We start from the raw sequence: 15,711 nt of genomic DNA, 5'->3' as shown, positions 1-15,711 counted from the left end.
TCTCATTTGAGGCAGTCACATGTCTGACGCGAGTTGTTATTGTGCTGCTTAGTCATGAATCAAGTTCATATGACACCTACTGCAGTTCTCTACAACCTTCACTACCGTCATACAGGCTAACGCGACGCACAGCTCTATGTACTGTTAGCCGGCGATTTCAACTTGCAGCGGCTCAGTTTTTCATTTTTACGCACCGTGTAATGTATAGGCATGCGCACGATGGGGAGAGGGGCGAAAAGTCTGCCCATATATGACTTATCAGACAGGGGGGCTGCTACAAAAAACCTTAACCCCCCCCCCCCTCAACTTTCCCTTGAAGGGAAACCTGCGCACGCCTATGGTGCAAAGCCCTTTTGTACCCCAAGACACTTCCCCGGGAAGTGAACTTACTCAAGCACGACACAACGTGTCTCAGAAGAACAATAATAGCTGCTTGAACATGTGTTGAGCGTAATCGCAAAGGCACCCGCCTGTTGCTGTGAACTCGCATTAACCAACTCAAACTTTGGAACTGCATGCATCGGAACGTTTAGCGGAACGTAAACACTGCACTTTCTCTCGCTCCCCCCCCCCCCTTCTTGTGTGTGTGTGTGTTCTACTAGTACTTATTGTGTTCTACTAGTTACACGTTGTGGCTTCATTTAAACGTACGCGTCAGCTTGCACCTGCGCATAATGCACAGAGATGTTCTCGCGTTAGCCCGTTCCCCGCAATCTTTATAGCTTCTCGAGACGGCAATACCATCTCGCGTCGTCAGCATACCAAGAGAGCGGCATCAGTTCCCCCTCGTAGCGGAACGAATAAGATATTCCTCGCTGGGAGGAGGGTGCCAGAAAGAGGAGCAGGTGTTCGATTAAAGCGCCGACTCTACCGCATAAGAGCAATGAAAATACGGTAAGGAAAGGCGGTTCCAATGGCGGGCAGTCAAATGAAAAATAATAGAAAGCACGGGCGGCGTGACGGGACCGCACGTGCCGTAAGCATGCCAGCGCCGATTGGCTGTCGCACGGCGACCAATGAGGCCTGCGATGGGGTGCCGTCCAGCCCGCCTCCTCCTCTACGGCGTGCCGGCGGTGATTTGACGCGTGCCGTTCGCGATCGGCGGCAGTTGCGCGCGTGGTGTGAACTTGAGTGCGCGCGACGATGTCTTTTCGTGCGGCGTGCTTCAATTTTGCGACGACGAAAGCAAACGCTGTCGTTGTTTTTTGAGTGCGCGTGATTATGTCGCTCTGTCATCGTTGATCAGCGAGTTATCTTAAGCTTGAGACATTCAACGCGTCCGCAAACGACGAGCCTGATCATCAGCCGCAGAGCAACCAGCGCTTGGTTTCGTTTTCGGAGCGCGCGCTCTTTTTCGACACGACCCACTTCCCCTGGTGTACTCGCTGTGCTCGAGCGGTCGTTGGAAACAGTGGGCGCAGCATTAGCGCATGTGGTTGTGGGTGTTGCCTCTGGAGAAGCCTTCCTGCTGGGGTGTGTTGCTGTGAGTGCCATCGGGAAGCGCCAGAGTGGAAGCGGCGTTGCAATCCCCGCTTTCGCCTGGCATCTTTGAGGCAGTGCTGGACGAGCCAGGAGTCGCAATGCCTGTCGCCTCAGGCGCATCGCCTCCGTCGCCAATGGCAAGTGGTGCGGAATCCAAGACTGGTGGACGGAGGGTGAGTTGCAGGGCGTATACTTCTGCAAGCCCCGAACAAAGTTTAATCGATAGGTGAACTAAGGTCGCAGCACTCGAGAAAAAGAAATCGAAGATACAAGTCTGTCGCCTGGACGATTCGTCTTGTTGCATGCTCTGGTATAAGTAGCACTACCGGAAAAAAAATAATAATAAAGCCCGCATATCTCGTACACTGCGTGCGAGACGTCACAAGTTTTTCGCATTCACCTGGAACCGACAGGTACTGATCCTTGCAAGAACGCATAAAACAATTAATTTTATAGTGGGTTGAAGCAAAACTAAGAAGTTCGTCGTCTATGCATCTCTTCCAGTGCAGAGATGCAGAGAAGGTGTGACAAGTCATATATTTCCTTGGAATCAACCTACTTGCTTCTCCTTTGTCGTCTGCTGTCATTTCAATGATTATGTAGCTCTACAGGTTCATGATGCCCCCCATCTCCTCTAAGTATGAAGCCCTAATCATCTACCGGCAATCACCTATCCACCGGTAAAAGTTCCCATCTCGGTCGTTGAGACTGATTAACTTAGAAAAGAAGTACCTTTTCCCGGCATTCGCTCTACCGAACTGAAACACACTGAATAAAATTAATCATGCAGAAGGTTATCATTTTCATAAACGTTCACCATATTTTGGTATACTATATGCTTTCTCTTAGTTCAAAAATTTCCAAGTGGAAACAACGAGGTTACTTTACCAAGTTTCTAAACCTATGCGAAATCCCTTTAAGTGAAAAATTAAAGGGATTTCACATATTGTGTAACTTGCTCCGAAATCTCATGCAGACGAAATTGATGTGACGCGCATTTCTCTAGAGCAAACGAGGGATTCATGACTATAGGTATTTTCGGAATACTCGTGAAGGATCTTTGAGAATGCCGCTGAAGCTTTACTCTCGCATATTGAATTATTCGGTATACAGCTGCTCCAACTGTGAAAAGTACTCCGAGCAGAAATGCAGTTTCGTTTTTATAGATGCCGAGTTATGGGTTAAATCTCGTTTCTTATTTTTATCAGGCCTATACCGATATCAGGCAGTTTCTATAATAAATACAGCAAGCACCCCAATTCAAGATTCTGCAGCTTTAAAAAGTGCACATTTCCACGCACGCTTATTTTGTTAGTCTTGGTGTCATCTGATTTCAACCGCAAAAAAAAAAAAAAACGACCATGCCGCCACATTTCAGAAACTTCTCCATTCTTTTAGACTATGCTGGTAACAGTGCGCGCGCGACTCGAGTAGCCGAGTTTATTTTGGAGATAACGCAGGTTCCATAGCGATAACGATGGAATTTTCCATCAGTCATGCATAACGGAATACGCGATCCGCCGGCGATCAGCACGTCTTGTGCTCGTTGCTTTCGCTGCACTTTGGGTGTTATTACTTTTTTTGCTTGGCCCATATGGTTGGTCAATCAATCTTTGCTGCCCCGCCGCGGCGGTCTAGTGGCTGAGGTACTCGGCTGCTGACCCGCAGGTCGCGGAATGAAATCCTGGCTGTATTTGCTATGGAGGGGGAAATGTTGTAGGCCCGTGTGCATGCTCAGATTTGGGTGCATGTTAAAGAACACCGCAGGTGGTCGACATTTCCTACGGCGTCTCTCATAATCACATGGTGGTTTTGGGACGTTAAACCCCACATATCAATCAATCGATCATGCATCTTTGCTGGCTTGGTTTGGCTTTCTTAACCGTAACAACGACGTGACAATATCTGCGTATAACTTCGCTTTCTGTGTGAAATGCGACACTGTCTTTCAAATGGGCCTCGTTAAAATTTATGTTCGTCTCGTGAGGCAGTTTCTGCGTTTCGTACACACGGGTTGTTCAGTCGGCTCACACAAGTTCGGGCCCTGAATGCACGCGCCCTCTCGTCAAGTGCCCTTCATTGTTGTTCGCTGAGATAAAATCGGGCGTGTATGAATATCTGTAAGATAATCTCTCGTGCACGGCCCCGCAGGTGTCCAAGCCGCTGATGGAGAAACGACGTCGGGCGCGCATCAACCGCTGCCTGAACCAGCTCAAGGCATTTCTCGTGGACCCGGCGAAACCAGAGGTGAGTATTTACTTGATAGCGGGGCCTTACACCACAATAGATGCGGACGCAGACTACATGTTTTCGGGGTGTTTTCACTGTCGAGAGGGTTACTGGGTTGTTGATGGAGTTACTGGACATGCTATACATAAGCACACAGTAACTCTATATATAGACAGGTAAATACACGAACATTGACTCGCTCGCTGGATATCATGCCGACCGGTTGTGCCCCCGCGATCTGCTACGACAGCGCAGCTCTGGCCGACTGGGCTCGCCCTACGCCATCTCCTGACGCCGACAAGAGCTCTCGCTGAGTGGTGCCCCGTTCTCGGACTCCTGCGACCGTGTCCTCCTTTCCTATCTCCTCTTTACTTCCGTCGTTCACTGTCCCTGCGCCTCGCTCTCTCCTTCCTGTCTCTCTATCTCTTTATCTTTAAATCCTATCCTTTTTATCCCTTCTCTACCCCCACCCATCGTGAGCTACTGTTTTCCTCCCGCTCAGAGACAGCTACGGGGCTCACTTTTCTCTTCTTTCATTTAAAATCACTCACATACACGAACATTTCCACATTGGAAAGTTTGACTCTGCATTGCGCAAGTTAACCTTCGGTCCTCATGTCAGTGACACTTCAAAACCTGTTTTAACCACACCTGGTTAAAACAAGAAACAAGGGGCCGGATAAAAAGTTCGGGGGGGGTGGGGGTAGAGTTTGTATGTTTACTTGATTATTGCTGCTGACTCGTCGCGCATGCGTGACTGTGATCTAAAGGGTATCCTTTTTTTTATTATTGAATTTCACTTGTACGTCTTGTCTTTGCTTTACGCGTTGCTGCTTAACGTCGTGCTCTCGCACTTAGTCTATAGCCCACGCATACCTGCCACGGTGGTCTATACCGCGTGGTCTATACGGTGGTTACCGTGATTGACTGCTGACCCGGAGGTTGCAGAATCAAATCCCGGCAGCGGCGGCCGCATTTCGATATAGGGAAGCCGGTGTACTTGGATTTAGGTGCACGTGCGGGAAGAAACGGGTGGTCGAAATTTACGGAGCCTTCCACTTGTAATCACTTGGATTGGAATGAAAAAAACTTTGAGTCCTACAGGGCGCGCGTATAGCGGGCGTCTCTCACGTAGGCTGGTAATCACATCGTCTCCCGTAATCGTATCGTTGTTACATCGGGACGTTGAACCCGAACAATTATTATACCGTAAACGCAGGTGGTGGAAATTAGACACGACACCACGGACCTTGATTTCATACATCGTTCGCCGTTTTACGACTTCCCACGAATCAGTCAGTAAATTATATTCAACTATTTCAAGTGCTATTTGGGAAGCGCTGACATTCTCACGCTTGTATCTGGTGGATTTTAGGTGTGCTATAGCTTGTTTATGAACATTATTGCAGATAATTCCGAACTATGTGACATTGAAGTATACGTGGCACAGCACTGTTGCTGCGTGTTTAACTGTACCGTATTTCGTGCTGTTTTGCCATAATGTTAAACTACGGGCTCGCATGGAATAAAGCAGTTGGTGTTAAGAAAATAGGGCTTCGTTCTCCACATTGCTGAGCAATGGCTTCCTGTCGCAAGACGCAAGTAGATGTTTAAATAAAAAGCGTGCCAGTGAAGGGATGTTGCCCTATAGTTTTAGCGATATATATACGCACACTCGCAACACCTTCGCCCCAGCTGATGAATGCACGCTTTGTTGGCGTGGCTTCAAATGCGTATACGCATTTCTGTATCAACTGCGTGTCAGTTTCTCTCTCACGAAATACGATCATCCCCTTAAATAATAATAATAATAATAATTTTCTCAGCAGTACAAAATATAATGATAGAGGGGGTGAGAAAAAAGCGACAGTTTACTTGACGAAGTTCCCACGCACATACATACATAAACAAAAATGCTGTTTTATACATGCATACAATTGCAGCGATACGTATTTCGGCTAACGTGAGAAAAGCGGAAGGAAATGAGAAACGAGGGGGAAAAAACACACACGCAGAGCATGCCCATGGTCCTCGCTCTTAAAAAAAAAGAAAATAAGAACGTACATATGCATAAACATATGCATTGAAACACATACACGTGAGCATACAGTTACGCTGGAAAATATCCATACATTTGTTTAAAACTAGAATTTTCGGAGCGCTGTTTTGTGCATGTATGTACCTCTTTTCGAAATCTCTGAATAAAAGCTATCCAAAAATTTTGAACACAGTTTCTCGGGACGTGCATAAGGTCTAGTCGCTTATACATTTTATCAGATATGCTGATCAACTCTGTGTTAAACACAGAGGACGTGTGGTGGCTATTCAGTGTGGTAAGCGTTTGAAGTGCAGGTAGATTTGGAGAAAATGTGTCGTAAGAATTCCATTCACATCTGTGAAAACAAATTATTAACATATGATATTCCCCGCCCATGGTCGGTTCGCCCCACAACGCACGTATCACGTCGTTTTGGAGCGAAACACCTGATTATAGTTGCGTGGCGTGGCGTGATTTTGGTCACGTGACTATAGGGTTACTTGATTTTAGCCACTTGGCTAGCTGTTATACCTGTCTTTTTGACAAGCATATACCGCGCACGTGTTTAGCCGTTACATGGTTTAGTCAGGAACGTGCGCCACGCGACTATAGCTGTTTCGATGTGATTCTAGTCGCGTACATAAAGCCAGGTCATTCTTAGTCCTGTGATTGGTTCTTACGAGATGTTAACCTACACGCCCATAATACTTATTGTGTTCTGCGCCGGACAAAATGGCGCATGTGTTGCGGGAGTTACGCGTAAGTGGAAGAGGACGAAGCGAGTGCATAAACCGCTTCGTGATGTTGATAATTCCTGAAGGCGAAGGTTTAGGGTCCCCTATTTTCTAAACACATGTAAATTAAATGCGATTGAATTGCTATGCCGAGTGAAGGAGAAGACAGTCCCTCCGTTTGTCACCATAAAAATTGCGGTTTTGCAACGTCTCCGAACATTGCAAGCTGTCTGCATCTATATACTTGGTATGCGTTGCCTCCGCGATTGGCTCATGTTTAACCAAGCGTTGCGTCACTAAGACGTTACAAATTTTGGTTTATGTGATGTGATCATGCATGCATCATATGGTGGCGACATCGCGTGAGGATGTCTCTTTTTTTTTTTTTATTCGCTCGTGTTGACGCCGTCTATGTGGAACGCCGACATTAAATTTTGATGGTTGGTGAGACATCGAAGACTATCACCTTAAAGAATGGCGCCACGTGTACTCTGGGCATAAGGCTGAAACCGACAGCGGAGCTTCAGGCCCGTGGGACTTTTCTGCATCTCTTTATCTTTCTATTTTCTCTGTCTCGATCTTTATCCTCCTCTGTTTCGTCCCCTTTCCTTGCTTTGTCTCTCTGTCTATTCATTTCTCTCCGTATAGGCGTACTTCAGTCTTTTTATATATATTAATTACCCTTCTCTCTTTCTCTCTCAATTTCTTTATTTTTGTTTCTCTTACTTTCTGTCGGTATTTTTCTCAGTTTTTTTTTTTGCTTCCCTCCCTACACTTTTTTTCTCTCTGCACCCCTTGTACCGCCCATCCGAATTAATGCATCCTACTCTGGACGAACCGGCGCAGCGGGAGAGCAGGCGCCGGACTGACATGTCAGGGTAACGCTGCAGAAGATAAAGGACAGGAATAAAATGGCGCACACCGGAGTTATGACGATCGTTACTTGCCTAGATCACGAGTCGCACAAACGGTGGGCACAACAGCTTCGCTGCATATCTTTCCAGCTGAACCGGGCTTCGTATACCGAGGTACAGAAACCAGGTGAGGCGCTGGAAGTCTGCAGTGTCTCCGATCACGGAGTCGGGGCAAAACCTCGTTGGGCGCACAAGGATTTCGGTTCGGAGGGGAAGGGGGCAGATCAATACGTCGACTGAGAATGAAAATAAGGTTGCTTTCACCTTAGAGTCGTCTTAGGCTAATGCATAAGGGGTACTGGTATAGCCAGGGGATGCAACACCGACCCGAGCGCGTGTCCCCTCGCCCCCCCCCCCCCCCCCACACACAGAAAGTTTTTTTTTTCGCCATGGCTTACAGAGCGAAAAATTACCATTCCAAGGGTGTGCCCCCCCTCCAAAATTAAAAAGGTGCCCCTCCCCCCCAAAAATATATGCCTACGCCCCTGATAGGGACTCGTGAGTTTCATTATATGTAATTCGCAAGCGTGTGTACCTTCCAAGCAAACGTCTTTACTTTCAGCCCTTCAGTTTAAGTATGCTGAGTGTATAGTCTGACCTAAATACTTTTCTGCCCATCTTTTCTTTGCTGCACACCAGAGCCCGCGTCAGTCGAAGCTGGAGAAAGCCGACATCCTCGAGATGACCGTGTGCCACTTGCAAGCCCTGCACCGGCAGCGAAGAACAGGTTGGTGTACGCTCTGTTGTTTCTCCGTCTCCTTGCACTCATATATGTCACCATCTGCTGTATGCCCCGGTGTATACGGCAGCATACCGGGCTTTTCCACCTGGTTAACCCCACGGGATTTCATCTATCTATCTATCTATCTATCTATCTATCTATCTATCTATCTATCTATCTATCTATCTATCTATCTATCTATCTATCTATCTATCTATCTATCTATCTATCTATCTATCTATCTATTACTTCGCAATATTCATGACCTCATCTAGTTCTTTCTTTCTCATCTACCGCTCTCCTATCTGTAGTCATCGCCATCATCAGTTGTATTAATCACAATAATACCTGACTACTATATTGGCTAATCCACCTGTGTAACACTGTAGTGCATTTTTCGCAACTTGTTTGGTTTGCTCGTATCTGCTGCGTCAAGCCAGTTAAATGGTACCACTGCCATAGAGTTTCTCAAATTTAATTAGAGGGCACTCTGGCGCTGCGATCGTTCAGCGACCATGGGAATGATGGGTAGTACACACATTTACCTAGTCTTCGTACTTGCGGGTGGCGAATCGTACTTGCGGCCTCATTTATTGCTGTGTTTCGATTTTGTTTTGAAAGAAAGATTCAACTCTTTTGAACTTCGTGACTCAATTTGAAAAGGTAATTCGAAAAAAATAAGGCGGTGAAGCGCAATCGCTGAACATTTGCCGATTTTTGTTTCGTGAGAAAACAGCTTAAAGCCACACGAACACACACGGAGCCAAGAGCAGGCCAGAAGTACGAAGTTTAGACAAATGTGTGTACTACCCATCATTCCCATGCTCGCTGAAGCGCTGTGCATTGCAGCTCCCATAGACACTAGCGCCAGAGTTCCCTCTAGTGTGTATTGGGAAACTCTATGACCACTGCCTCTTTGAAAAGTATTGGGCCTTCTGCGCAGCCCGCCTCCTGGACGACCCCGAGGTTCGCCACAAGTTCCGTGCGGGCTTCGAGGAGTGCATCCTCGAGATCCGCCGCTTCCTGTGCTCGCTGGCCGAGCAGCAGCACCAGACGACCCCGTGCTTCGACCCCGTGGCATCTCGCGAACGCATCTTGGGACATCTGCAACGACGGGCCAGGGAAATCCAGGACCCCGATGGGGCCCTTGCGCAGTGCACTTCGGCGCCGGCAGGTCCCGACGCCTCCATCGATCCGCCTGTTCGGACTTCGCGGCGACTCGCTCCCAACGAAGCCTCTACTCCAGGTAACACGCTGCCGTATACCTTCTATATATGTCACTGCTTACTTATTTGGCACAGCAACCGCTGTGGAAGCTCAGAGGCTTATGGGGATGTTTACAATATACGACAAGAGGCTAAAGGCACGATTCCTGGCCACGATTGCCGTATTTTGATGGAAACAAAATGCAAAATGAAAACTAATATTTAGTTTGCTCGTTGTCAGTGTCAGTGGTGCCTTGTTAAAACCACACTATACCTAACCTGCATAACTGAAAGTAGAATTTCCAAGTTGAAAATCGCCCACTCTCCCACGTGTCATTGAATCATCTACCCGGATATCTCGAGGTATTGACTCTCTTGAAATACACGCACAAAAGTACTATCCATGCGGCGTTGGTGATGATTAACTGTATGTGTACGGAAGTGCTAACACTAAAGTTCTCGGAACACTCGCACCCGCAGAGTCCAACCACAGCTCCCTGGACGCGACGGCCTCGAGCGATGAGCTGGCCTCGGAGACATCGTCCTCGAGGTCTCCCTCGCCGTCCGACGTCGTCGTGTCCCACGCTGACGTGCGGTTGCGGCCCAAGAGGCTTCGCAACGGGGACCTGGTGCTCGTGCTACCGAGAGACCTGGTCGCCAACGCCAGGATCGTTGCTGCGGCGGCCCCGACCGCAGAGCCCGACGTCAAGCAGCCCACTTCGCAGTCGCAGGCCTCGACGTCGTCCGTGTTGGACGCCCGGGAAGTTTCAGCGGCGTCGACGTCGCCCGAGGTCTCGTCGTCCACGTCGTCCGCGTCTGTGGTGGCCGAGGAAGTGATCTCGCCTCCAGTAGCTTTACCATCTGTGTCCTCCTCACCCACTTCTTCCACATCATCCTGTTCCCTCCCTTCGTCGTTGCCAGTTACACCTGCGGTCGAAGGAATTTCACATGATGACGTCTGGAGGCCTTGGTGACGGAAGTCGCGTGGACGCTTTCCTCTAGAACGCCGTGCATCATGCTTAAAAGGCCGTAAAAAACTGTAACGTGTTCCCTCTCGCGGCAGGGGCGTGAACTAGCGTATACGGTGTTCGTCCGCCGCGTAAACATCGACGCAGAGTCATACTCGTGAGTCTCGTTGATTTGTGACGCCATCTATGCAGAAATCGCAAATTATGCTGCCGTCTCCGAATTCATTGGTATAAAGTTGGTTCGTGCTGTGGAAAGTGTGTTATCGCGATATGCGTTTGCAGCCGCAATCGCCCGCCGCCGTTTGCCGTAATTTGAACAGGGAAACTCAAGTTGTGCTGGTTTCCGAGCCACAGGCGAGTACGTTTGATTCAATAGAATGCTTTCATTAACTTTTATTGATTTATTACTAGAAGAGTTCTTTTACCTTTGCGCATGATTGGAAAAACAGTAGAATTGCCTGAAGTTGCTCTGTTGGGAGCAAATTATTATTCTATATTCTGTGGAAACGACCACATTTCCCTTGTCTCCTCAGCGAGTCACTGTGCAATGAAACTTGCTTTATCATTTTGTCAATGCGAAAACCTTTGGTACTTATCTGTTCAGACTGTCTGTCCATGCGCAAGTTGGTGAACAAAACAATACATATATAGTTTACAGGTCTTAGCTGAACTGTACCTGCTGCTTTGTTGGCGTGTGCAATCGAACTCCTGTATATTCGAGAGAGAGCGTACGTTGTATTAGAATAGGGATGACCCTGCAAGACGTCGTCTTCCAATATTTTTCGTTTCGGATATCCAAATTTGTGCTTCCAAGCAAGGATGTTCGACGAACACACTGATAAACGTTCGTCTTCTGGCCTAGTGTTCTGTCAACTACGATTCGGTGCTGCTTGGCCACGGTATCTATAAGAAGACTGTATTTGACACATGATCGTGCTGCTGTTTCTGTGTTTCGTGTCACTGCTGTCTCCCCACAAGTGACGCAGGTGTGTCGGACAAGCTTCCGGGAAGGAAAAGTGGGAATAATTTTGACACCATCAAACAAATCAACTGAACCCTGGTGCTACTCGTTTAGCTCTTAGGGCATGCTGAAGACGCATAAGAAAATTAAACGCAGATCGCATGCAGAGTAGAACAAGCTGGTAATAAGCTAAGTACAGTTTTCGCAAACTGAAATAGTTATCTGGAAGCTCATGGCGATCTTTATACAACAAGCCGATGAGTTCACGGCACGTGTCAAGTAATAAACATATAAAAGTACACTCTAAAAAAGACTAAGAGTATAGCTGTTACTCTTTCTGGGGAGTCCAGAATGGCCTCTGAACTCTGTTGCTCTATTTGGGAGTGTCGATTCTTCGAAAGAAGTGTAATGGTCTCCATCCAGATTAAAGGCAACGGGTATACCTGCCAAGATTCACATGTGTGGTAAGGCATGAACCACCAAAAAGTTACAGGACCATCATCATGGTCTTTCTCATCATGGTGTAATTTGAAGGCGGTCAAAACTTTATATTGAAATTGTTACAAGTTAGTGGCATGATTGTCTACTTAATGCCTAATTTATTTGTCCGCAAAAGCATAAGTTTTCTGTTCAGTCATGCGCGTTAACATCAAGCAGGGCTTCAGAACATCAAAGAAAAAAAAAACATTTTAATACTACCGTTTCCTTCGGTACAGGTGCGAGACGTCTTACTTAGTAAATGGCTGATGAAGTTGGCATCAGACTGAATATTTCATCTTGCTGCTATCGTTAAGATAAGAGTGTTACGATATAATAATTGATGGGGTTTAAGTCCCAAAAACAACGATGCGATCAGGAGGCGCCGTAGTGGAGCGGCTCCGGAATTTTGACCACCTAGCTAGGGTTCTTTAACGTGCACCTATAGATAAGTGTTACGAGATTCTGTTGACCTTGAAGATCGCAGAATGATCCGTCATGGTGATCTAATGGTGTGGTGCTCGAATGCTGATTCGAAGGTGGCGGGATGGAATTCCGGCCATGACAGCCGCATTTCCCGTGGAGATAGAGATTTTAAACACCCGTGTACTTAGATTCACGTGCACGTCAAGGCACTCCAGGTATAGTCAAAATTTTCGGAGCCCTGCACAATACGGCGTCCCTCAAAATCATAACATTGCTTCGGGACGTTGAAACCCAATCGTTATATTCAGTTTTCGCGTAACCCCAATGGGAAGAAAGCAAGCGAAACCATTTACAACAAAGGTCACAACCAAGAAGAGAAAAAAATAAGATCGCCTCTTACGCATTGCTGCTTGCATCATACGCGTCGAACGTCATTCATGTGCGAGTGCCTTTCACATGACTTATAGTTAGTCTATACGGATAAGTGGTAAGCAGAAAAATGTTTCAGTGTCGTCGCAAAACATGTCTGCGCTCATGAATGTGTGAGTGTGCTGATAAAAGAATGAAATGACGTTTTCGGGCATTTGGTTGTCCTGGGTTGTGCGTGATCACCAGAAAACTTTCCAGCTATATATGCATTTTGTAAAAAAAAAAAAAAAACTTGCTACTGCTGCAGGACTGGCGTTTTAGTTTTCGTTCGCAAGGTCAAAAAAAGATCACCGGAAGAAGTGTGCGTGCCACCGTCCGTTTTATCAGTGCCACTATTGTTGCAGTTGTTTTTCGTATACGAATCCCCGTGGAACGTCTCGCAGCAAATGTTTCCACTATACTTGCGTGCCACGGTGTTGCACTTTTTGAATGTATGCAAGCGTATTGTGTAATAAAGAGCGTTCCTTGTGATACATGCCTGCCTGGAATTGTGCCGAATACGTTATCTACACGTCTTCGTCCGCACAGAGTCGTGCCTAAATTTTACGTAAGCATTCCAACAGGTGGCAAACAGTGCATTCCTTCTTTTAGCCACGAACAAGCGGAATAAAATAATGCAGTATGAGAAATATGTGTGAGTTAACTATCTGAAAGAAATTAAATGTTGTGGCTCTCGTCACCGCCTGGAACTACTGCGCTGAATTTCCATGCTTAATTCTGGGCAACATGCCTACCTACTGCAGAGAAGACAGCCGAGAGAAATTAAAGTTTATTCTGGAAACAGGGTTCCGAGTGATGCCATGATTCCCAGTATCATCGTTGGGCTAGTGCAGAGCTGAGTGAACGTGTTGGCTGGTCATTGGACCTGTCGCAAAAAAGGTAAAACTTGGCAACTTGTAAAAAAAAAAAAAAAAGGAATCCACTCGCCAACCTAAGTTGAATGCAAATCAGGCCTGCGTTGTTATAAAGAAGAAAAGGAAACAGGTTGCCGTGCACTATAAAGTGAATTGAAAGTGTTAAACCACTCATTCTCACCACTGTAGGTTTATGGGGCAGTACACAATGGTGCAAGTTTATTATTTATGTGCACGTTGAGGTCACAATCCTGGTCTATAGCCTATTCGCTATGTTACGATAAATATAAAAAAAATGTGGGAGCGAGCACGAGAAGTGGTCCCGGAACAATTCAGCGTGTCTTGTACCTCGATCCTCTACAACGTAGACTGGTTAACTGAAACTTAGACTGGTTATAATGAAATCTCGAATTACGCTAACCGATCCAATATCAGCGGCTATTCAAGGTGTTCGTGAAGGCCGACTGTTTCGAAGCGCTGCGCAGCTGGGCACCATGTGTGGTGCATTAGAGAAAAAAAAAAGAAAAAAAGAAAGAAGGAAGCAAGGAAAGAAAGAAGGAAAGAAGGCACTAATCTTGTCTTGCTTGGGTGTGCGCTGTTTAGCGCTGTAGATAGCTTTCATATGACGTCATGGACTCGCAACTTGGCTCCAACATGGCGGCTTTAGGTGACGGCTTGGCACAATAATCTCGCGGCGATTAACTTGCTTAGTTGTGATAGCGATGTCTCTGGGACGCTATTTGACCTATGTGAAAGCATAACAAGACCACCAGCATGCGATGTGTTGGTAATACTAACGTGACATTGTTATGTTCACGTCCCACCATGTTGGCGCTCCAACGTGGCTGCTCCAGGGACGTCAGTGCAAACCATGTATTAGATGCAAGCTCAAATGGAAGCAAAGGCTCGGCGCCGTTCCGCAATAGGAAAATGAAGGAACGGACGAGAGACAGAGAGTGGACGTCAGCACTTCAGTGACCTCTATCGACCCGGCGACGAAGGGCCCGTCAGGTCGTGACGCATGCCGTCGAGGGATTCGTTTTCGGCATGCGGAAGGGATAAAGCTGGGCGCGACCGCTGTTTTCTCTCTCACACGCGTGGTGGCGCGCGTACACAGAGCAGAGAGGAAGAAGAACAACACAGAGCAATGGAGAGGAAGAAGAAACTGCCGAACACTTGATAATGTTCTGTAAAGGGCTTCACCCTATAGTTCAGGATGATGGCGCAGAGTTTTTCAAAGCACTGGGGCTTAGGGACCGGGAGGGCAAAATAAACTTTAAGCGGGTAGACTTAACTGGAAGGAGGTTATCTGATTGGTGGCTAAATTCAAGACACGAGTGAAAATTAAACTCTTCACTGCAAAGTATGAATCCTCAAACTAACTTTTTAAGGAAAAAAAATAAATATAGTTTTTGGTTCATTGGGTATTACGGCTTGGTGGCGCTAGCCACCGCCCGATCTAAAGGGTACAGCCATATCCATCCATCCATCCATCCGAACACGAACTCGGCGGTCGCATGACCCGCAGCGACGACTGGTTCCCTTTCAGCGTCAAAACGTTTGCGCACGTGTCCACGTGCGCAGGGGCCGCGCTGCCACGCCCACTTGTGCCTCACTTGGCGTTTGACTCCGGCGTTTGTCCGACAGCGCCGATCGAGCCACCCGCGGTGTGACGGGCCGTCGTCGCGCGTAGCACGTGCGCGCCAGCTGTGCGTGCCGCCGTTGTGGCGCTGCGGTCTTCGGGCTTTCTTTTCTCGGCCCCACGTGCCACCACATCATCTCGGAATGTTTTAAGAGAGAGAGAGAGAAAAAAAAAACAGGTGTTTGAACACGTGAGCTGAACTAGGAAGAAGGAGGAACACTCGGTTCCGTTCCCTCTTCTGTTCTTCAGTTCCGTCTCAAGTTGCAAGCGACACCAACTAGGAGTGTGGAGGTTGGGCTAGTTGGTATGGCGTGACGATAGTTATAGCGCGAGAACAAAGCGACGACACAGAGACAAAAAGGACACGAAGGACCCGGGCGCTCGTGTCCTTCGTGTCCTTCTTGTCTCCGTGTCGTCGTTTTGTTCTCGCGCTATAACTATCGTCATCCCAACTGGGAATTCGGCCAATACCATATGTTATTTTCAAAACACACACACACTCTCTCTCTGAGATTGCCTTATTGTTATCCCAGATGACCCCGATTGCGACAACAATGAACGAAAGTTTTGTCACTGCTGGTTCCACTTCAAGCCCCTGACCGAGAGATCCCCTCAAACATGCAGTTAAAGC

At 47.3% G+C, this 15,711-nt stretch overlaps 1 protein-coding gene across 1 annotated transcript; it reads left to right on the top strand.

Annotated features, from left to right (window-relative positions):
* The first annotated feature begins 1,131 nt into the window (after positions 1-1,131).
* LOC119160103 (uncharacterized) lies at positions 1,132-10,297 on the top strand. The gene is made up of 5 exons (XM_037412829.2): positions 1,132-1,655; positions 3,634-3,729; positions 8,037-8,124; positions 9,062-9,364; positions 9,804-10,297. The coding sequence occupies exons 1-5, from the start codon at positions 1,581-1,583 to the stop codon at positions 10,295-10,297; spliced, it is 1,056 nt and encodes a 351-aa protein (XP_037268726.2). The 5' UTR covers positions 1,132-1,580.
* Positions 10,298-15,711: the final 5,414 nt, after the last annotated feature.

The sequence above is a fragment of the Rhipicephalus microplus genome, chromosome 3 (assembly GCF_043290135.1).
Source record: "Rhipicephalus microplus isolate Deutch F79 chromosome 3, USDA_Rmic, whole genome shotgun sequence".
NCBI lineage: Eukaryota > Metazoa > Arthropoda > Arachnida > Ixodida > Ixodidae > Rhipicephalus > Rhipicephalus microplus.
Note: the sequence above shows the minus strand (reverse complement) of the source record. Positions and strands in the feature narration are given on the sequence as shown.